This window comes from Bufo bufo, chromosome 10, assembly GCF_905171765.1.
Source record: "Bufo bufo chromosome 10, aBufBuf1.1, whole genome shotgun sequence".
NCBI classification, from domain to species: Eukaryota; Metazoa; Chordata; class Amphibia; order Anura; family Bufonidae; genus Bufo; species Bufo bufo.
Window position 1 is genome coordinate 9128879 of NC_053398.1, and position 22348 is coordinate 9151226.

At 45.9% G+C, this 22348-nt stretch overlaps 1 protein-coding gene across 1 annotated transcript in view; it reads left to right on the plus strand.

The window, feature by feature from the left end:
• The window catches only part of ANO5 (anoctamin 5), a 74400-nt gene that overhangs the window by 16430 nt on the left and 35622 nt on the right, over positions 1-22348 (plus strand). Inside the window, 2 exon segments of the mRNA XM_040409759.1 lie at positions 11628-11698; positions 17386-17433. Coding sequence (XP_040265693.1) covers positions 11628-11698; positions 17386-17433 — 119 coding nt within the window.

Here is a 22348-nt window from a genome sequence, read left to right on the forward strand (position 1 = left end):
GGTCGCCCTCTGCGCAGAGGGAGTGATTCTCAGGCAGGGAGCATCATGGTTGTCCAGGTGAAAGTCTCTAAAGGGGATCAGCCCAAGATGGGTAACTGATCGGCAGCTCCTGACAGCTGGATTCCATGGGGCACTTTACCAAGACCGGCTTTTGACACAGGTCCTAGTTTCCCGATTTGCGCTGCGCATCTGTGCCAGTCCTTGCCCCTGGCTGGCATAGCTGTTTGCTAACAATTATGCCCGTTTCCAGGAGTGAAAGTTAGTAGATTTGCTGGGGCTGGAGGTCTGGTCCTGGCACAGCCACCATCATACCGAGTAGGCAGACACCAAGTTGCACAGCCAAAAAAGGGGGGCTCGCAACTATTTTATGTCTAAAATAAGTCACAAGTAAGTGTGCCCCCATGTCTGTGTTGGAGCGGACGTTGTTCTTCTTCCAGCAGTCCCACAGAAAATGAATAGAGCAGCAGTGATGTGCATCCCAGTCGCACACAGACGTGGGACCCCCGTGGAGGAACCAGTGTTTGGACACCCATTGATCAGTTCGTATCCCCTGTCCTGTGTTAGCGTGGATCCAGTGGTGGAGCTTCACCTTTAAGCTGACTATACATGTCAACTGTCTCTCCTGATCCTTTCATACATATGCTCTGCCAAGCAGCATGCATACAAGGGGAAAGCCACTGCCATCACCTCTGGCAGCAGCTCAACTCCTGAGAACAATGGGGTCAGGCAGTTGAAATCCAACATGCCCGATCCTTATCCATCCTGCCATCAACCATCAGAGCTGTTGGATGCTCGGCTGAATGTGCACGGCCCGCTTTACATCTGTCCTTGATGTGAATTCTGCATCAGTTTTGTGGGACCAGCACTGACAAGTAGAATTTCATTGATACAGGAACTGGGAATGCTCTGCGAAAAGTCTTCTGAAACACTCTGTGCTGCTGTACAATGTAGGGATTTGAGACGCTGTGGTTGCAGATGGGTCTGCTGATCCCTGCTTCTAATAAGCAGAAGAAAAATGTGTGTTGGAGGATGAGTCGCCCCCAGTTGACTTTGGTCATGAGATCTGTGAGGTGAACAGCTGTCTCTTGTGGGATTGCCGTGCGGTCTATTAGCCGCATCACTCGGCATCTCTGCTCCTGGGAGTCACTAATTAGTGGGTGTTTTCCTCTCTACATTGTGGTGTGATGTGCCGATTATTCACTTGTATTGCCCCTCAGGATATGACCCATGAATGGAGCGTCACTACCTGTCTGCTATTCTCTCCAGCCGTGGCTATATATTATATATATTTATTTATTATTATTTTTCAGGTTACCATGATACATGTAGGTGTGGTGTCGGCATGGTCACAGCTCTGACCCATCTTGGCCCCTCCTGGTGGGCATGGAAGCTGAAGTGCTTGTAATTCTGCCTTCTCCTGGCCTCTCGGCCTCCTGCCTGCCATTCTGTGCTCCCTTAAAGGGCTAGCGTGTGTGAAGCCTTATTGATCCCATCCAGTGGCGGCCTTCCCCCTATAGGAGGACTCCTGAGCAAAATGTTCTTAGCTAATCTAGTCCTGAAAAGCTGTGCTCTAGTATTGTCCTGACCTTTGCCAGTTTACTGTATTGACCTTGTGCTGCCTGTTCACCGAATTGGAAGATCTCTGCCTTCCTGACCTCGGCTGTCACTGCTATAACACTGCCCTAATATCTGCCCTGTCTTATATGACAGTTTACATATCTGAATGGGATTGCTGTCGGGTAAAGGTTTTCTCGGGGAACCCGGCCTCAGAACACGCAATGTTGATAACGTACCAGAGATATAGATAAATGATGATAACGAGATGGGTTATCTTTTTTTCCTGCCATAATCATCCGTGTGATGAGGCCATCAGTCAGGTTTCTTGACCTTTTGGATGTTGTAATTGTAACCGATCAGGAGATTCCTGAAAACTTTGCAGAATCCAAAATGCTTCAATGTATTCTTCTTGTTTTAGTTTTTTTTCTCCGTTCTATAAATCCCCGCTTGTGCCGCTTGTCCTTATTGTGATAATGTTGACACCTTCTCCTCTGTATATTCGTCTTGATGTTGCACATTCTTTTTCCATGGAGCATTTCCAGTAAGTCTCCATACACAGCTGGGAATCTGTCACCCCAGTATTGGACTATTGTCTGCAGTAATACATGGGTAGTACTGCAGATATAGAGTCCAGATCACTATATTTTTATTTCCTGTCTCCCCTTGGGTACACAGTCAGGACTTGCTGTGCTAACATAATAGCGTGCACAGCAGTCCTGACAATGTATTTCAATGCAGTTCTGAGCGCTGGAAGCTGGGGAATGGAGGCAGAAGAAGAAAAAAAAAATAGTGATGTGGACTCCATATCTGCAGTAATCAGAAGTCTCACTACATTTTTTTTCCAGAAAAGTAAAAATACTCCTGTCACCATTTTTGAGGAGTATTTTTTACCCGTGGAGGAGTATGAAAGTTGCAGTAATAGAAATATGTATGTCACAGTTCCTGACAAAAAGACCAGAGAGAAAGGACTCGCATGCAGGACTTTTTGGTCTGCTACAAAGATAGGATCCCGAATGGACTCCATCATGTCAGTGGGGTCTGTTCAGCGTCTGCTCTGGCAGTTAGGGTGGGTTCAGATCACGTTTGTCATACATTTTTAATGTACACATAAAAACGTATATATATGTTAACGTACGCCTCAGACAGATGCAATAATGTGGCATCCGTCAGCATAAAAAAAGTATACGTTAGCCTATGGCCTCATGCACACGACCGTGGTGTGTTTTGCGGTCCGCAAATCGTGGATCCGCAAAACACTGATGCAATTTGTGGAATGGCACGGACAGCCTTCAATATAAATGCCTATTGTTCGCGGAGTGCTGTCCGCATATTTTGCGGCCCCCTTGCACTGAATGGGTCCGCAACCGAGCCGCTCGGATGCAGACCAAAACAACGGCCGTGTGCATGAGGCCTAAGTGTGTGTGTGTGTTGTGTTTTTTGCGGAACCATTCACTTCAATGGGTCTGCAAAAAAAAATATATATATGGAAATTGCTCCTTGGGCATTCCGTTTTCGGATGTCCATTCTGCAAAAGGATAGAACATGTCCTATTATTGTCCGCATTAGGGACAAGGATGGTACTGTTTTATTAGGGGCCAGCTGTTCCATTCCGCAAAATACGGAATGCACACAGATGTCATCCGTATTTTTTGCGGATCCGTTTTTGCGGACCGCAAAATACATACTGTCGTGTACATGAGCCCTAAGGCGTATTGGTAGACCTTGGCCTTTTTCCAGGGAGTAAAAGTCCTGAAGAAGCATCTATGACACGTGTACAGGCTTTATTGACCCCTGAGGAAGCTGGACTTTACTGGCGATGCGCGTGGAATCCTGCTCTGTACTGACAAGGGTCAAGCACCTCAAAATAGCTGTCTATGGATGGGTATCTGTCCGGGCTATATTCTCTTGTCGTATTCCAAGGCTTAGGCCCCATTCACAAGAGCGAGTTTTCAGCGCGGGTGCAATCCATGACGTGAATGCATAGCATCCGCACTGAATCCTGACCCATTAATTTCAATGGGTCTGTGTACATGAGGTGTTTTTATTTTTTTTATTTTTTTTGCAGCATGTTCTATATTTTATGTTTTTCACGCAGCCCTGGCCCCATAGAAATGAATTGGGCTTCAGCAGGTGCGGATGCAATGCGATTTTCACTGATAATTGATAAGAGATGTTTGTAAACCTTCAGGTTTTTTTTTTAATCACGCTCGTGAAAAACGCATTGCACCCGCGTGGAAAAAACTGAACGCAATCACAGACAAAACTGACTGAGCTTGCTTGCAAAATAATGCGAGTTTCACCTAACGCATCCGTATCATTCGTGTGATAGAGGCCTTAGTTAAAGAGTCGGATTTTAACTTGCAGGAAGCCGCTTCCACAAGGTGGAGCTAGCGAGATTGTTCTCTTTGCTTGGGAGATACCTCTGCATATTAGAGATTAGATACACTGTAGTATTTACATTGATACGTTGTTACTTATTAACTCTATTAATGCTGACAAGGAGTTTCCTCCATCCCATGTAGTAAAACGGCCTTCACTTTGACTCCTAACCTTGCTGCTTTGATGCAGACCTGTCACCATATGACATAAACCTAGAGAGATATGCAGCTCCTCTAGGAAATTGGGGGCCTCCGTTCCTTGACCTCTTTTCTGCTGCGAATGCAAATTCTGTCTGCAGAGGTCCCATATTTGCCATGTGCACCTTAGCTTTTGCTTTGCTCTGACGCTGCAGAACATGACTTTTCTCTCAGCCCAAGACTTTCTACAGTCTGTGCTTTGTTTGTGCTGACGGTATTTTGACATTGGCCCCTACAGCAGGGGCAAGGCTGGGTTACCACCGCTGGAGCTAGAGCAGAGGCCAGTCTTCACATCCGATGTGTGATTTTGTGTTTGAATTTAGGCGATCACCTTGTATTTCGGTCCCCCTATGAAATCTTCTGCCTTGGCCAGGAGGAGAAATCTTACACCCATTCATTTGTTTGTTAGGGGGCGCAAACTGGTGCCAGAGAAGCGATCAATTTTCATCCCATTTTGTCATATCGGGGAGATATTTTAGAAGAATTGAATGCTCTAAAACTGCCAACATCAGTCTTGGGCCTCATGCACACGACCGTACTGTGTTTCGAGGTCCAAGTTGTGGATCTGCGAAACACGGGTGCCGCCTGTGTGCATTCCGCAATTTGCGGAAGGGAACGGGCACCCATAATAGAATTTATTTTTTTTATGAATTTTTATATATATTTTTTTTTGCGGGGCCACGCAACGGATGCGGACAGCACACGTAATGCTATCCGCATCTTTTGTGGTCCTGTTGAAATGAAGGCGTCTGCATCTGAGCAGCAAAAAATGCGTCTCTGATCCGGACCAAAACAACGTTCCTGTGCAGGAGGCCTAATGTTTCGGGGGCTTGACCCTATTAGGACTTTTTGAGGCATGAGACTCCCAGGTAAAGACATGCAGATGAACGATGCTACCAGCAACATGCCAGCGTTAAGTGCCTGATCAGGGAGCCCGTTTTAAAAAAACTGCATCCAAAATTTTCCATCCTGGCAGATTAAAGATTGCTCTTGACCATCTCTTATCTTGTGGATGAATGCAGTTAGTGACTGCAACATACAGCATATCCTATAAGTAATTGGCCTTTGTAAACACCAGGCTTGACCTACGTTCACTGGCCGCCATACTACTAGTGCTTCCATGTCACCTGTAATCTGTGCCCGGTTAGTTTAGGGCTGCCCCTGGGTCATGGAGGCCGCTTGGTGTAATCTTTAGATAAGCAAAACTAACATCGTTAACATTTATTGTCCTCTACATAAACTCTGCGTGAGGTTTATGGCCCATATTAAGCGGGGCGAGGCTCTGCAATGATTATATTCTCTTCACCACTTAGTGGAAGGGACAGTAATCTGCAATGATGGCGTACCGTGGTGAAATGTAGGACTATTCCTTTCCAGAGGCCTCTAGCAGTATTGTCCTATGCAGTTTGCCATATGATGACTTATATCTGCTTTAGGGCTCATTCACATGAGCGTATTTTTCTGGCCACATCCATTCTGCAGTTTTGCAGATCGGATGCGGACCCATTCATTTCAGTGGGGCCGCAAAAGATGCGGACAGCAAACCATCTGCGCTTCCGTTCCGCGGCCCTACAAAAGATATAATTGTGGACAAGAATAGGTTTTTATATAATAGGGCAGGAGATCCTGATCTGCAAAATGGGGAACGCACATGGCCGGTCCGCAAAAAACAAATACAGTCATGTGAATGAGCCCTTATATTTTTTTTTTTTGGGGGGGGGGGGGGGGGGGGGGTACTGAGCCGAAAGTGTAAATGTGGGGAGTTGTGTTTGATGGTTGTCAGCCAAAAAAGCATTTAGACCATTGTCTTCAGTGTATGGCAACTGGAAATCTGTGACGCAGCTAAAAGCATAATGGGAAGATCAATGGAGTCTGTAAATCAGCGCTTCAAGAGCATGAACGTTAATATCAATACTTTAGGAAGGTCTTGTGTACAGCACTTTCAGAAAGTCTTCAGACCCTTTCACTTTTGTCACAATTTATGTTGCGGCCTTGTGCTAAGATTAAAACAATTTCCCCCATCCATCTGCACTCCATACCCCATAAAGAGAAAGTGGAAATAGGTTTTTGGAAATTTTTGCAAACTTATGTTCATACAAAATTTTAGTATTCAGACCCTTTACAGTGACACTTGACATTTAGCTCTGCAGCCTCCCATTTCTCTGGATCATCCGCATCGACTCCGCAACGCAGCTCCCGGCCTGACCTCCCAGCGCTGCCGGGGGTCACATAGCATTATATGGATTTATAATGCTATGTAACCCTTACAGTTCTGGAATGTATTGGATAACACTGGCATAAATCAGTATAATGCTATGTGAATCCCGGAAGCGCTGGGAGGTCAGGCTGGGAGCTGCATTGCGGACTCTCTGCCGGAGGAACGCTCGTCTGCAAGGGGCCTAAGATATTTCTCTCCCTTGATTGGAGTCACCTGTGGTAAATTCAGTGGACTGGACATGACTTGGAAAGACCCAGCCATGTCTATATAAGATCTCACAGCTGAGACTGAATATCACAGCAAACACCAAGCCATGAGGAGGAAGGAGCTGCCTGTAGAGCTCAGAGACAGGATTGTGCGGAGGCACAGATCTGGAGAAGGGAACAAAAACATTTCTGCTTCAAGCACAGTGGCCTTCATAATTCTTAAATTGAAGACGTCTTGGACAACCAGGACTCCTAAAGCTTGTTGCCTCACCAAACTATGTAATCCGGGAAGAAGGGCCTTGGCCAAAGAGGTGACCAAGTGTCCAATGGTCCCTCTGGCTGAGCTCCAAACATCCTTTGGTGGGAGAAACTTACAGAACATAACCCCTCACTGAGGCCTCCACCAATCTGGGCATTATGGCAGAGCGGCCAGAAAGAAACCTCTCCTGAGGAAAAGACACATGAAAGCCACCTGGAGTTTGCAGAAAAGCACATAAAGGACTATCGGACTGTGAGAAACAAAATTCTCTGTTCTGAAACCAAGACTGAACTTTTTTGGCCTCAATTCAAAGCGTCATGTCTGGAGGAAACCAGGCACCGCTCATCACCTGCCCCGATACCATCCCTACAGTGAAGCTTGGTGGTGGCAGCCTCATGCCGGAGGGCAGGGAGACTGAAAGGAGCAAAGGACAGAGATATCCTGAATGAAAACCTGATCCAGAGCTCTGGACCTTCCAACAAGACAATGACCATACAACACAGGAGTGACTTGGGGACAACTCTCTAAATGTTCTTGAGAGGCCCAGCCAGAGCCCTGAACCCAATGGAACATCTCTGGAGAGACCTGAAGATGGCTGTCCACCAATGGCCCCCATACAACCTGATAGAGCGTGTGAGGATCTGCAAAGAAGGGAAGAAAACCCTAACCCAAATCCAGGTTTAAACCTTGTGGCCTCATCCCCCAAGAAGACTGGAGGCTGGGATCACTGCCAAAGGGGCTTCAACTAAGTCCTGAGTAAAGGAAGAAGATCTCAAAACCCGAGCAAAATGCTTAATTTAGATTTAATACATCCCGATGCATCTGTTCCGTTCGGATGCGGTTGTATTAAATCGAAACTGAAAATAGTCTCGGATTCAGTTTGTTCAGTTTCACAAACCGGACACAAAACCGCAGCGGTCAAAAAACTGAACAAACCGCAGCGGAACGCATCCTGATCTGGTTTGTTCTGTTGTCCCCATTGACAATAAAGAAGGACAAAATGGAAGCATTTTGCCCCGGTTTTGAGATCCTCTGCTTTATATGTGAAACGCATGTGTGAAAGTCGCCTTAGATGGGTCTGCCCCCTTCCTATAGCCTTTATATATGTCCCCCAGGCGCATGCACTCTTTTCTCTGAGGTGACTTTCCCAGGAAGCCGGGATATTTTTGACAGACGAACCTAGAATAAAATAGATTTCACGTGGCCGGAATTCTACTCGTGTCCAGTCGTGAAGACAACAGCCCTGAGCCGCTGTAATCTGTTAGAGGGGTCTTCAGTGCGAGGAATCTGGATCTACCTCTGGCCCCTACAAATGCCTAAAAGAAGGGCCCATGTGACTCTGTAAAGCAACACCATTCTGGTGCAGTACTAAATTGGAAACTATGGGGGTCATTTATTAGGACCGGCATTTTAGACACTAGTCTTAGTAACCCCTATATCAAAGTTATGATGAAGAGGAGCCGGCCACTCCATAACTTTGGCGCACCCACCACCAGTTCTAAATGTGAGACAACTTCTGCCTAAAACCGGTGTAGAAACTGATGAGTGAGATGGGCCTGCCGGACTCGTATCCTTCCCCGCCCACGACTTGGCCACTTTAAGACCTGCCATGAGCGGGGATGACAGTGCAGATTCTGCTGCAATCTGCACCAGAAATACGCCTAATCTAGGTATACTTCTGGATAATAAATAGCCCCTTTACCTTGTACCTGAGCACTACATCCCTTTTCATTGTAGGCATCTGTGGTCTCCAACAGCCGTCATGTCTAATGAAGGCTACTTTCACACCTGCGTTCGGTGCGGATCCGTCTTGTATCTGCACAGACGGATCCGCACCTATAATGCAAACGATTGGATCCGTTCAGATTGCATGATAATGCAAACGGATCCGTTTTGACTTGCACTGAAAGTCAATGGGAGGCGGATCCGTTTTCAATTGCACAATATTGTGTTAGTGAAAACGGATCCGTCCCCATTGACTTACATTGTCAGGACTCCGTTTGGCTCCGCATCGTCAGGCGGACACCAAAACGCTGCAAGCAGCCTCCAGAGCGGAATGATGCATTCTGAACGGATCCTTATCCATTCAGAATGCATTGGGGCTAAACTGAGCCACTTGTGCGAGCCCTAAAACGGATCTCACAAGCGGACCCAGAAACGCCAGTGTGAAAGTAGCCTAACACTCCTTTCGGCTGGTTTCACACGTTTTCTGTTCTCTATTTTTGTGGGTTTTTTAACATGCCTCCAGATGTTATCTGCAAGTCTAAGGGAATTATGAAATCCAGTACAAACGTCTCTGCTTGCTCGGACTGTGACTTGTTTTTGGCTGATTTGCAGGTTTTGAATCCATTGACATCCATTGGCTTTTTGCCGTTGCTTGAAAACAACACTTGTCACTTTTTTCTTTTGGTTAGGATGTATCTATCAGAAGGGATACATACTTCTTTCCAGTATGGCTTGCAGGAAAAAAAAAAACACAAAAAATGTATGCGCTAAAACACACTATTTAAAAAAACAAAACAAAAAAACTACTAAATAAGTCACAAATCATTTAAAAACCGTGGAACATTTCAAAAACTGACATAAAAAATGGTGTCTTCCCCTCCCAGAAGCCTGCGCTCCAGTAATTGAGCGGCTAATAGACTCCAGAAATAGACCGTGCTCGAGCAGTGCAGAGACCTCATTGAGACGTGCGCTTTATGGCCTTGCTGGGCTCGTTAGATAACATTGTGATGTGTGCAGGAACTGGGGTCACTGCGACTGTATTCTTATCCTTCTGCTCGGTGATGAAGTCTATAAATTCAGGATCTCTGCACAGACGACTTATCTGCTGCACACTTACAGTAAATCCCATGAGGACGAGAACAGAAGGAATGTGACCCGTATAAACCGATCGCGTGTTTATTTAATGAGGACGGAGGGAGTTTGATATGTTTTTGGGTCCTTACTGTTTCTCATTCAAGTGTATGGAGGGTTATTTTTCAGGCAGTGCTCCATCTGAGAAAACATGGAAAGTAACTTCAAACCAGAGACCCTTCCCATACGCTGTAAAACAGCACGTTGTCGCCCACTGACATGCCTTCTGTTGCTAAGCCTAACCTAAGGCTACTTTCACACTAGCGTTTTTCTTTTCCGGTATTGAGTTCCGTTCTAGGGGCTCAATACCGGAAAAAAAACTGATCAGTTTTATCCTAATGCATTCTGAATGGAAAGCAATGCGTTCAGTATGCATCAGGATGCATCAGTTCAGTCCCTCTTACGTTTTTTGGCCGGAGAAAATACCGCAGCATGCTGTATTTTTATTTATTTTTCTCATGACAAAAATCCTGAACACATGCCGGATCTGGCATTCATTTCCATTAAAATGTATTAAAATTGCCGGATCCTTTCTTCCGGTCCGCGCATGCACAGACCTTTTTAAATGTGTGAAAAAAATAAACACCGGATCCGTTTTTCTGGATGACACCGGAGAGACGGATCCAGTATTTCAATGCATTTGTCAGACGGAACTGCCTGCCGGAATCCTCTGCCGTAAGTGTGAAAGTAGCCTTTGCCTAACCATCATTAGCTGCTTTTTTAATTTTATTTATTTATTTATTTTTGCTCTTTTTGTGGCTAAAAATTCTAACCTTCCCCCTAAATTTACTGTTTTTGTTTAAAGATGATATTTCTGTGCTTACCGATGTCCAGACTCCCGATTCGGCAGGTATTGTACTAACATCCACTAACCCGTCTTCTGTGTCCCTTATGGGAGACGTGTGTGTTTTCTGTGAAGCTTTGATTGCCGTCTGTGTCTTGTCTTATACATTAGGGGCGGTAGATGAAATGGTCTTTCCCCTGGACGTCCCCATGATGGCTCCTGCGGAGTATGACCTCTAGGGACGAGAAAATGCAGAGGTTAAAGATCGCCTCTCGACTACCTTCACCAGAGCTCACGGCTTCCCTAATGGGGCTTTTAGAATTAAAAAAATATATAAATCTATATATTTACCCTCCTGGACCCCCTCTGCCCCGGCACAGCCGATCCATTCTCCCCCACCAGGCTTTGTTGTGCTGACTGTAGCAGTTTTGTGGCATGTCGTCACTGCAGTAGCGGTGACGCTGGAGCACAGAGGGTTCAGGTGGGTGGGCATCATTGTTATTTTATTTATTTTTTACATTCTAATAGTATCCTTGACACACAAAAAAAAAAAAAAAAACGGGCGACCCCTCTGCATTGCAAATCTCCCATTTTCTTTCTTTAATCTGCCACATTCCAGGAGCCATTTGCAGTACAGTTTGCAAGATTGTCCCTCTGTTGCAAGTACAGTATACTCGAACATAGATGCCATGGGAAAGCCACGTTCACACTTCCGTTAAGGAGTCAGCTGCCTGATCCAGCGCAAACGCCGGCAGTCAGCCGGACAGGAAACTGTTGCATGTAACGGTTTTCTGGATCACCGCCAGACCTCATTGCAGTCCATGGGGATCTGGCAGGCCGCCGGATCTCCTAACAGAGGTGTGAACAAGGCCTTACTTTTTGTCAACCATTTTCAGTTTGCATTGTGTGTGTGTGTGTGTGTGTCAGTATATTTTGTGGACGTGGAAAGTTAAAAGCTACCGTATAACTGTCTGATCACTTGCTCTGTTCATTCACTTTTTGAGAGGTATCTCCCATTGTTTGTTGTTCCTTGTGTCTTTTTTGTCATGTTTAGTCTTTGTATTTTTATGTATTTTTGGACTTCAAATCAAAAATTAGCAAAATGTCTGAAAACCTCACTGGATTGTGTAGGTGAATCTGCTTCTGACCTCTGCGCTGTGTCTTGTTCTAGGTGAAGACCTCAATGGGCCTCTGTACGAAATCAACTCCAATGCAGATTCAGAGATTCCAAGTAACTCGGAGGTGGGTAAAAGTCGTGCTTTGATTTTGATGTTTAGTGACCATTATTCTCCATTGTGTCTGTATCATCTCACTGGGTCAAGTCTGCACCAGACACAGTTTATATATGTCCATCTGTTCCAATTTTTTTATGGTTCGTCCACCTATACAGATCAGCCTACATAAGGAATGAATCTATCAAACAAGTTAATATGTAATGTATTATACAGTGACTCCACCAGCAGAATAGTGAGTGCAGCTCTGGAGTAGAATACAGGATGTAACTCAGGATCAGTACAGGATAAGTAATGTATGTACACAGTGACTGCACCAGCAGAATAGTGAGTGCAGCTCTGGCGTATAATACAGGATGTAACTCAGGGTCAGTACAGGATAAGTAATGTATGTACACAGTGACTGCACCAGCAGAATAGTGAGTGCAGCTCTGGAGTATAATACAGGATGTAACTCAGGATCAGTACAGGATAAGTAATGTATGTACACAGTGACTCCACCAGCAGAATAGTGAGTGCAGCTCTGGAGTATAATACAGGATGTAACTCAGGATCAGTACAGGATAAGTAATGTATGTACACAGTGACTCCACCAGCAGAATAGTGAGTGCAGCTCTGGAGTAGAATACAGGATGTAACTCAGGATCAGTACAGGATAAGTAATGTATGTACACAGTGACTGCACCAGCAGAATAGTGAGCGCAGCTCTGGCGTATAATACAGGATGTAACTCAGGGTCAGTACAGGATAAGTAATGTATGTACACAGTGACTCCACCAGCAGAATAGTGAGTGCAGCTCTGGAGTATAATACAGGATGTAACTCAGGATCAGTACAGGATAAGTAATGTATGTACACAGTGACTCCACCAGCAGAATAGTGAGTGCAGCTCTGGAGTAGAATACAGGATGTAACTCAGGATCAGTACAGGATAAGTAATGTATGTACACAGTGACTCCACCAGCAGAATAGTGAGTGCAGCTCTGGAGTATAATACAGGATGTAACTCAGGATCAGTACAGGATAAGTAATGTATGTACACAGTGACTGCAGCCAGCAGAATAGTGAGTGCAGCTCTGGAGTATAATACAGGATGTATGTAACTCCGGATCAGTACAGTGATATCCCTTTTTCTATACATTGATATAATATGAAATGGTTTTAAAGATGTAAGTTCTTCATAAAACACTCCCCTCCCTGAAATGACCTCTGGATCTGCTCTGTACATTGACGTTTTAGCCGCAGCCATTGCCTTCCCTGAAAGCTCCGCAGACTGCTTAGCAATGCTTTTTAACTGCGTCCTGTAACCACAGATCTATCAAAGGTTTATGAAAATGCCAATCGGTGATATCCGATCCAGGGACGTTCTGCATTACCACCTGCACTGCCTGCTGTTTGTATATGCATCTGTAGTGCTGGCTGTGGAAGGGTTAATGTGATGAGCACCTTTAATAGGATCGCACTAAAAAATAAAGTATGTGCAAATATTGACCATAGGGTTGGGTTCAGACCTGAGCGTATTCGATATGCGCTTTTTACAGGCGTTTTTATCGGGGCGTTTTTAATGGGCGGAAACAAGCAAACGCCCATTTAGGCGCGTTCCCGCTGAAGTCTATGGGCGGGAACGCGCGACAATATGCCCCAAAGAAGCTCCTGTACTTCTTGAGGCGTAGGGCGTTTTACAGCGAGTTCGTACGCGCTGTAAAACGCTCAGGTGAGAACCATGCCCATAGGGAAACATTGGTTTTTGCCTGTTGAGCGTTTTACAGCGCGTAGGAACGCGCTGTAAAACGCTCAGGTCTGAACCCAGCCTAAGTGGCTGTTTGTGCAGTGTCCACGAGACGCTGATTTGGAAATAACCCTAAAGTCCTTTACTACTAATCGATCGGCTTGCGGGTCAGGACGCTCGCTGACTGTATAAACCTCGCTGTAGACTTTAGATCCTTTTCACCCCTTTGGACAGGATCCGTTGACCATTTCTTGGGGACTTCCTGGCTTTCCTCTGTTCAAAGAAACAACAAGGAACTGGGGCTTTGGCCTGTGCAGTATATTACCCTAGAGATGGGTGGCGCCAGAGGTCAGCCAAACAATTGTATAGAAGAGCGGAGCCCTGTCTGCCGGTCCCGTCACACGTCTGTGTGTGACTTGCTTTACCGTGTAATGCAGTACTCTCCAGTCAATGACTCCCCGACTGCTGCAAACCTACACCTTCCAGATGGCCCTGACAGCCCTACAACAGTGAAGGAGCCACAGGCTGAAGTTCACTGATCTAATGGCACCTGGCTACCTAGTCTTGACCATTGGGCGGCCACCATTGACCATCATACCCTATCCTTCTAAATACTCCTCCTAACTCTAATGCAGGAAAAATCTGGGAAACCACACGTATAATCATAGGTGTAAACAGATTTATTTACAGGTACCTTCCTCTTTTTAAAACCAGAGGCTTTGTGTGACCATTGTGGGCGCAGTGGAATCAAGATGGATCTCGCCTGGATGTGATTCTTCACACTTTAAGGCAGCCACGGACTCCATTGGCCTCTCTACAACCTCCGTGCACACTGCTGTTAGACATTTCTTGCTGATTTTTCTGATTATTTTTTTTTTAACTATATGCTGAAATCCACATGTATTGTAAATGTCGGAGAATCTGCACCGACAGTCCATTGCAATTCTGTCAACGTTCCTCCTATACCCCAGATGATTGCTTGCAGCACTAAATGATTTGATGCTGTTGTGATGAGTCTGTTAGTTTACATTAGGCTACTTTTCACACCTGCGTTTTGAATTCAGGTTTTGAGATCCGGCAGAGGATCTCCAAACTAGAATTAAACGGTTCAGTTTTGTTCCCATTCATTGTCAATGGGGACAAAAATGTTCAGGATGCTTAAAGGGGTTATTCAATCCTATAAAAAGCCCCCCAATATGCCAGGCCCCCCCCCACTGAGTATACTTACCTGACTCCCTGCGCCGCTCCTGGTCCCCACTACCTGCACCACCACTGCTGCTGGTTCTCCCCGTGCGAGGATGAAAACATCAGGGGGGGGGGGAGGGGAGCAGGCGGTGTCGGGGGAGGGGGAGCCTCCCTAGCATCATGGGTGACGCTAGGGAGGCTAGTCCCCGCCTGCCAGTTTTCTTCCTCGCACGGGGAGAAGCACTGGCGCAGGTAGCGGGGACCAAGAGCTGGGTAAGTATATTCATTGTGAGGGGCCTGGTCATATGGGGGGCGGCTTTTTATGGGATTGGATAACCCCTTTAAGTATGCATCCGTTGCGTTTTGCGCGCTTTTGTGTCCCTCTTGTGAAACGGAACAAACTGGATCCGGCATGAAAAGAAAAACTGATCTGGATCCGGTTGGTTCAATTTTGATTTGATACAACCAGATCCGGCCAAAATGGATGCATCCAGATGTATTAAATGGCACGGATCGGTTTAATTCTGGTTTTGAGATCCTCTGCTGGATCTAAAAACGTGAATTAACACAGATGTGAAAATAGCCTTATAGGAGAAGTCTCCCAGTATCTTCCAGGCTTCCAGATTTTTATCCTAATGCATTGTGCATGCCAGAATCTTCCCCACCTAATCCACTTACGGAGCATGCTTGCTGCTGGTTCATGTCTCCGGTTATATTCACACACAGCAGATCTGTTGCCGAATTGGCCGAGACTGAAAGTCTCTTCCATAGATGTGAATGTTTCTGCAACTGGTGCAGGAATTTTTGCAAACCTCATACAGATGCAAACTTTTCTGCAGCAGATCTGCAGTCTGTGAATTGTGCATGTGATTGCTCCATTTTATGTGAATGAAGTTTAAAGGGGTGGACCATCTGGGACATTGATGGCATATCACTAGTGTATGTCAGATAGGTGCAGGATTCACCTCTGGGACCCACTCCTGTCCAGAGCCTCCAAAGTAAAGGAGAGTGCACGAGGTCCCGTTCTGGAGATTGGTGCGGGTTCCACGACTGGCACCCGTAATTGGGACATTAATGGGATTTCCAAGTTATATGCCATCAATTCCCAGATGGGAATACCCCTTCAATCAATGTAAAATGAAAGGTTAGTGGTTCTAATATATTGTGTTTTAATGCTTCACAAATTTCAAGGTCTCTGTTTGCTGTCAGTGAAAGAAAAGTTTTAAATAGTCTTAGAACCATGTACAGACCTAATCTTACAGCTGAGGGTTTGTTACAGCTGCATCTAGTCTGAGCAGTACAGACTTCTACATCCACCTTATTAAACACCATGATAGAAGATGACCTACCCCATCGTGAGGCGGGGGTTCCATCACATGACACTTCTCTTGTGGCTTACATTCCATCTCTGTGTTCCTGTGATGAAATAGAAAAACTAAATTTATATCCAAGATGTGAACTCGGACTTAGGCCTCATGCACACAACCATTGTTTTGGTCCGCATCCGAGCCGCAGTTTTTGCGGCTTGGATGCGGACTCATTCACTTCAATGGGGCTGAAAAAGATGTGGACAGCACTCTGTGTGCTGTCCGCATCCGTTGCTCCGTTCCGTGGTCTGCAAAAAAAATAACATGTCCTATTCTTGTCCGTTTTGTGGGCAAGAATAGGCAGTTATATAAATTGCTGTCCGTGCCGCTCCGCAAATTGCAATACGCACACAGACTCCATCCGTGTTTTGCGGATCCGCCGTGTGCATGAGGCCTTACTTGCACTGACAGAAGTAACAAACTATCAGGAGCGGTTTGTGCCACTGACTGAGGCGTCTTGCACACAACCGTATGGCTTTTTCAGTATTTTGCGGTCCGCATAAAACTGATCCGTAAAAATAGGGATGACGTCTGTGTGCATTCCGTTTTTTACGGAACAGCTGGCCCCTAATAGAACAGTACTATCCTTGTCCATTATGCGGACAGTAATAGGACATGTTCTATCTTTGAACGGAAATACGGAAGCGGAAAGCATATGGAGTACCTTCCGTTTTTGTTTAGTTTTTTTGCAGATCCATTGAAATGAATGGTTCCGTATACGAAACGCAAAAAAGGAACGTAAACGGAAAGAAAAAAAACGTTTGTGTGCAAGAGGCCTGACTCTTGTAGCATATGAATGTAAGCAATTCACTGACAGCAAAGGACGCAGCCTCTTGGTATAGCGTATTCCTTGTGTGCTGAAAAGTTCTAATATGTTTTGTTTCTAATTAGTATTGATATTGTTTCATGATCTCTACTTGCTGTCACTGAATGAGGATATTCATTGGTTAGAATCTGTCCTGGTCATGTGACGATCACATGACCACGATTGATTCTTGGCCTCTGGAAGCAAGCAATGGATATTCCCATTCAGTGACTGCAAGAAGAGATCTGGAAACAATACTGATCTGTTGCAGAACTTTTGGTTACAAGCCATATACCTTTTTTAAAGGGGTGTTCTCATCCTATGAATTTATATATTGCCAGGATCACTTTATGATCGGTGGGGGTCTGACCTCTAGGACCCCATCGAACATGAAGTGATCTTTGTGACATGCCATCGCTTTATCAGATACCCCTTTAAGGTCCGTTCTACCAAGAGACTGAGTAATGGGAAATCAGACAATTCACTGTAACGAATCCATCAGATCCTCATCCTCTGTTTTTATGCCGAATGCACCTGCTATATATAATTTATATTTTTTTATTCACCATTACTAACCGCATTATATATTTTTCCCATGATGCCACTCTCAGGGCCTCAGCAGCACAGAGAGTACGTTCCTCATCACCAGTCCTCAGAGGGTAAGCGGCTGCAGCCCCGTGCATGTCCGGTGTGTAGCTGGGGGCAGCATTTAGCGTCTAGTGGTGCCAAGAACACCTTCCATTCCTAACCTGACCTATATTTCTGCTCCAGCATCCCCTATGGAGGCCGTATTGATGTTCACCCAACTTTCCCAGAATCTATGGATCTAATGAAGAAAAAGGTGATGGAAAAATACTGGCGCAGGCCCCCAGTCCTCTGATATTTAGGGGACCCCCCATCATATATTTATAGCTTATTCTGTTACTATAAACCCCTTTAGGATATTTTGACGTCAGATTCTGCTTTTAGCCCTTATGGACTCCATGATCAGAATATGGCGGGTGCTACTGGAATGTGTTTTTGGCATTTGGTGAAGGATTGCGGGCTGTGCTGGTTTGTGGTGTAGTGTCGTCGTGTTTGCATTTTACGTATTAACTCCTTTGTTTGATACTAAACCACATTTAGGCTACTTTCACATCCGCGCTTTCCCTTTCCGCTATTGAGATCCGACATAGGATCTTAATATCGGGGAGAGAACTCTTCCATTTTGTCCCCATTCATTGTCAATGGGGACAAAACTGAACCAAACGGAATGCACCAAAATGCTGTCTGTTCCGCTTGGTCGCGTCCACATCGCGGACAGAATAACGCTGCAACCAGCATTTTTCTGTCCGCGATGTGGTGCAGGGCAAGACAGATCCGTCATGACACACAATGTAAGTCAATGGGGACGGATCCGATTTCTCGGACGCAATAGAAAACGGATCCGTCCCTCATTGACTTTTAATGATTATCCTGATGGATACGTCATGGCTGTAGAAGACATAATACAACCGGATCTGTTCATAACGGATGCAGAGGATTGTATTATCATGACGGAAGCGTTTTTGCTGATCCACGTCTGTAAACTGCCCGCACACCTTAGCCTCAAGACGAGTAGACTATCAGGTGATTAGACGTCGCCACAAAAAGCAGACTAAAGCATCCAACCTCAACAATACATACATCAAACGCAACATATAGCCATTTTACGTAATTTTCGTCTGTTGTGTATCAGTATCCTTATAGTGTAAGGGCTATTTCACACGAGCGGACGCCGTGCGGGTAAACCGCTGCATGAAAGAGCCAAGCCCCGTTCTGGACAGCAGAGACACGGAGCAGTAACACGATTGATAATGCTCCGTGCCTCTCTGTGATCTTTTTACTACAAAATCACAGTGAGATAAAGTTGTCACCGTGATTTTGTAGTAAAAAGGTCACCGAGAGGCAAAGAACATCATCAATCGTGTTACTGCTCCATGTCTCTGCTGTCCAGAATGGGGCTTGGCTCTTTCACGCAGCGGTTTACCCGCACGGCATCCGCTCGTGTGAAAGAGCCCTAACACTTTCTTATAAGGTGTCTGGGTGCTGGTAAAATGAAGGGCAGAAGTGTCTGCTGGACCCCTTTGTCTTCCGACATTGTTCCGTCTCCTGACATGTCTTGTTTAGTAACTGCTCAAATGAAGAAAAATTGTATGCCGCGTTCTAAGAGAACATGCTCCAGAATAAGTTTATTACTAAAACGACGGGCAGTCATTAAGATACTTCAAATTTCTGCCTTGGATTTGCTGTGGAAAATGCTGCCGATCCAAATGTGGATTTATGCCCGTTCAATGGGATAATAGGCATGTATCCAGCCATCATGGTTTTTTTTTTTTCTTTTTTTTTTACTTGCTGTGCAGATCAGATTCTCATTTAAATCAATGGGATGCACTCAGTGGTTTTATGTGGATTCATGTGGAAAAATAATGCCGTGTGAACACACCCTAAGGGTCCATTCACACGTCCGTAAGTGTTTTGCGGATCCGCAAAACACTGACACCTGCAATGTGCGATCCGCAATTTGCGGATCCGCACATCAGACACTATAATAGAAAATGCCTTTTCTGGTCCGCAATTGCGGACAAGAATAGGACATGTTCTATTTTTTTCCAGGAACGAAATTGCGGATCCCGAAAAAACGGATGCGGATCCAGGAAATGTGGATTTGCATCCGTTTCAGCCCCATTGAAAGTGAATGGGTCCGCAAATTGCGGAACGAATGCGGACCCAAATTACGGACGTGTGAATGGACCCTTAATGGAGAGTGTCCTTATGTCTTGGCCAGAGTGGAGAGCGGTTACCGCAAGCACCTTTCGCTCTGGAGGACCTATCCTGCATTACACAGAAATCTCATTGATGTGAATAGGCATTGTGCAATACTCCACCTTACCTGTAGGGGCACTGAAGGGAAATGGCGCACAAATTGCAGCTGATTGGTAGGGCACACTTTGTGATCAGTTTGTTAAGAGACCCTACGAAGCAGTAGTGATTGACCAAAGTCGAGTATGTATGGTATGTATGTGTATAAAATATATATACACATACACATGAAACTCGAAAAATTAGAAAAGGTTAATTTATTTCAATGCAGCTTAAAATTTGCATTTTGTGAAAAGGTTCAATATTCTCGGCTCAAGGTGTCACACTAGTCAGCTAATTAATCCATAGCCCCCTAAGCAAAGGGGACCTCAAAGTTGAGACTTTGGGGTTTCATAAGCTGTAAGCCATAATAATCAAAATTATAACAAAGGCTTGAAATATCTCGCTTTGCCTGTAATGAGTCTCATATGTTAGTTTCACCTTTTAAGTTGCATCACTGAAATAAATGAACTTTTTCTAATTTTTTGAGTTTCATGTGTGTATGTATGTGTATATGTTTGTGTGTGTGTGTGTGTGTGTGTGTGTGTGTGTGTATATATATAGATATAGATAGAAATATATCTATATCTCCTCTTGTCCCTGGTTCTGTGGTTTTGTGCGTGTTCCTCCGTCCCTGCACCAGTATATCTCTTCCCTCCACCATGGGACTTCGGAAATGAGTGTTATCTGTATCGGTCTGTGGCTGCTTCTCTACTTCCCGTACCATCAATGTACAGTTGTGGTCAACAATAACCACTTGGAGAATATATATATATATATATATATTAGTACAAGTCACAAGGTAACAAAATAAAAACTTGGCAGGAAAAAAGATACAACATTGAAAACAATGCAGGACACAGTTAATGGAGCCTCTGTTTAGGCTAGTTTCACACTAGCGGCAAGAAACTCCGGCAGGCTGTTCCGGCGGCAGCGCATACCGAGAGGTGGCCGGAATAAAACTACGTCATGTCGTAGTTTTATTCCGTCCGCCTCTCTGCATGCGCTGCCGCTGGAACTCCGGCCCGCCCCATTATAGTCAACGGGGCCGGAGCGGTAGTCCGGGGGCGCGCACGCACTAGTGGCAGCACGGATGCAACGGATCCGTCTGCCAGTGTTCCTTGCCGCTAGTGTGAAAGGGGCCTGAGTTTGTCAAACCAGACTAATCTGTGATTAAGCGGTTTTCCGAGACTTTTAACACACAACATCCAAAGACTTTCAGACTGAGCTGGAGACATCGGGAGTGATTTCATCCTGTGCGATACACCACACCCTGAACAAAGCAGGGCTCTAAGGGTGAAAGCCAAGGATGACCCCACCACTTAAAGGGGTTATTCTGGAAAAGATAATGATAACGTATCCTGGCGATAGGTCCTCATTATTACATCGGTGGGGGTCCGTGTCCCGGTACCACCCCGATCAGCTCGGGGATCTGCTGTGCTCGCTGGAGCTCCGGTGTGCGATGCAGGCTCCCAGCAGCTTTCAAAGGACAGCGCCGTGCATCGTATAGTGGCAGTGCTTGGCACTGCAGCTCAGCCCCCTTGACTTGAATGGGACTGAGCTGCAACTCACCCACGTCACTGATGTACAGTAATGTCACTGGCCTTGGAAGAGGCTGCGGCGCTCAAGGCCTCGTCTAACAGCTGATTGGCGGGTGTTGCAGCCCCTCAGATCCAATACTGATGACCAATCCTGAGGATAAGTCATAAATATCTTTTCCTGGGTAACCCCTTTAAAGAAAAAGCGACAGAACTTTACTAAAAGTTACACGGACAAACCATGATCCCTCTGGCAAAATGACCTCTAGGCAGATGAAACCCGACAAGAGCTTTTTGGCCGATGCCAGCAGAATGTTTGTAGACCAGGAAATCAAGCGATAAAGAAAAGCGAGCCTGCCTACCTACCAACCAGTGTACCTGGTGGAGGAGCCATGATATGGTGGGGCTGCTGCGCTAGAGGCCTTAAACGTGTGACAGAATGATCAGAAAAGTGTAAGAAACTAGGTTTGAGGCAACAAAATGAATCCTACAGCAGGATAATGACTAAAGCACATGGGTGTAACAAGCAGCCATGGGGCCCCATAGCAAAACCTGGAATGTGGCCCCATTCCACCAAGATTTCAGGGATAGTGCACGCAGGGATGTCGCAGTACAGGGATAGTGCACGCAGTGATGTCGCAGCACAGGGATAGTGCACGCAGTGATGTCGCAGCACAGGGATAGTGCACGCAGTGATGTCGCAGCACAGGGATAGTGCACGCAGTGATGTCGCAGCACAGGGATAGTGCACGCAGTGATGTCGCCAGCACAGGGATAGTGCACGCAGTGATGTCGCAGCACAGGGATAGTGCACGCAGTGATGTCGCAGCACAGGGATAGTGCACGCAGTGATGTCGCAGCACAGGGATAGGGCACGCAGTGATGTCGCAGCACAGGGATAGGGCACGCAGTGATGTCGCAGCACAGGGATAGGGCACGCAGTGATGTCGCAGCACAGGGATAGGGCACGCAGTGATGTCGCAGGATAGGGCACGCAGTGATGTCGCAGCACAGGGATAGGGCACGCAGTGATGTCGCAGCACAGGGATAGGGCACGCAGTGATGTCGCAGCACAGGGATAGGGCACGCAGTGATGTCGCAGCACAGGGATAGGGCACGCAGTGATGTCGCAGCACAGGGATAGGGCACGCAGTGA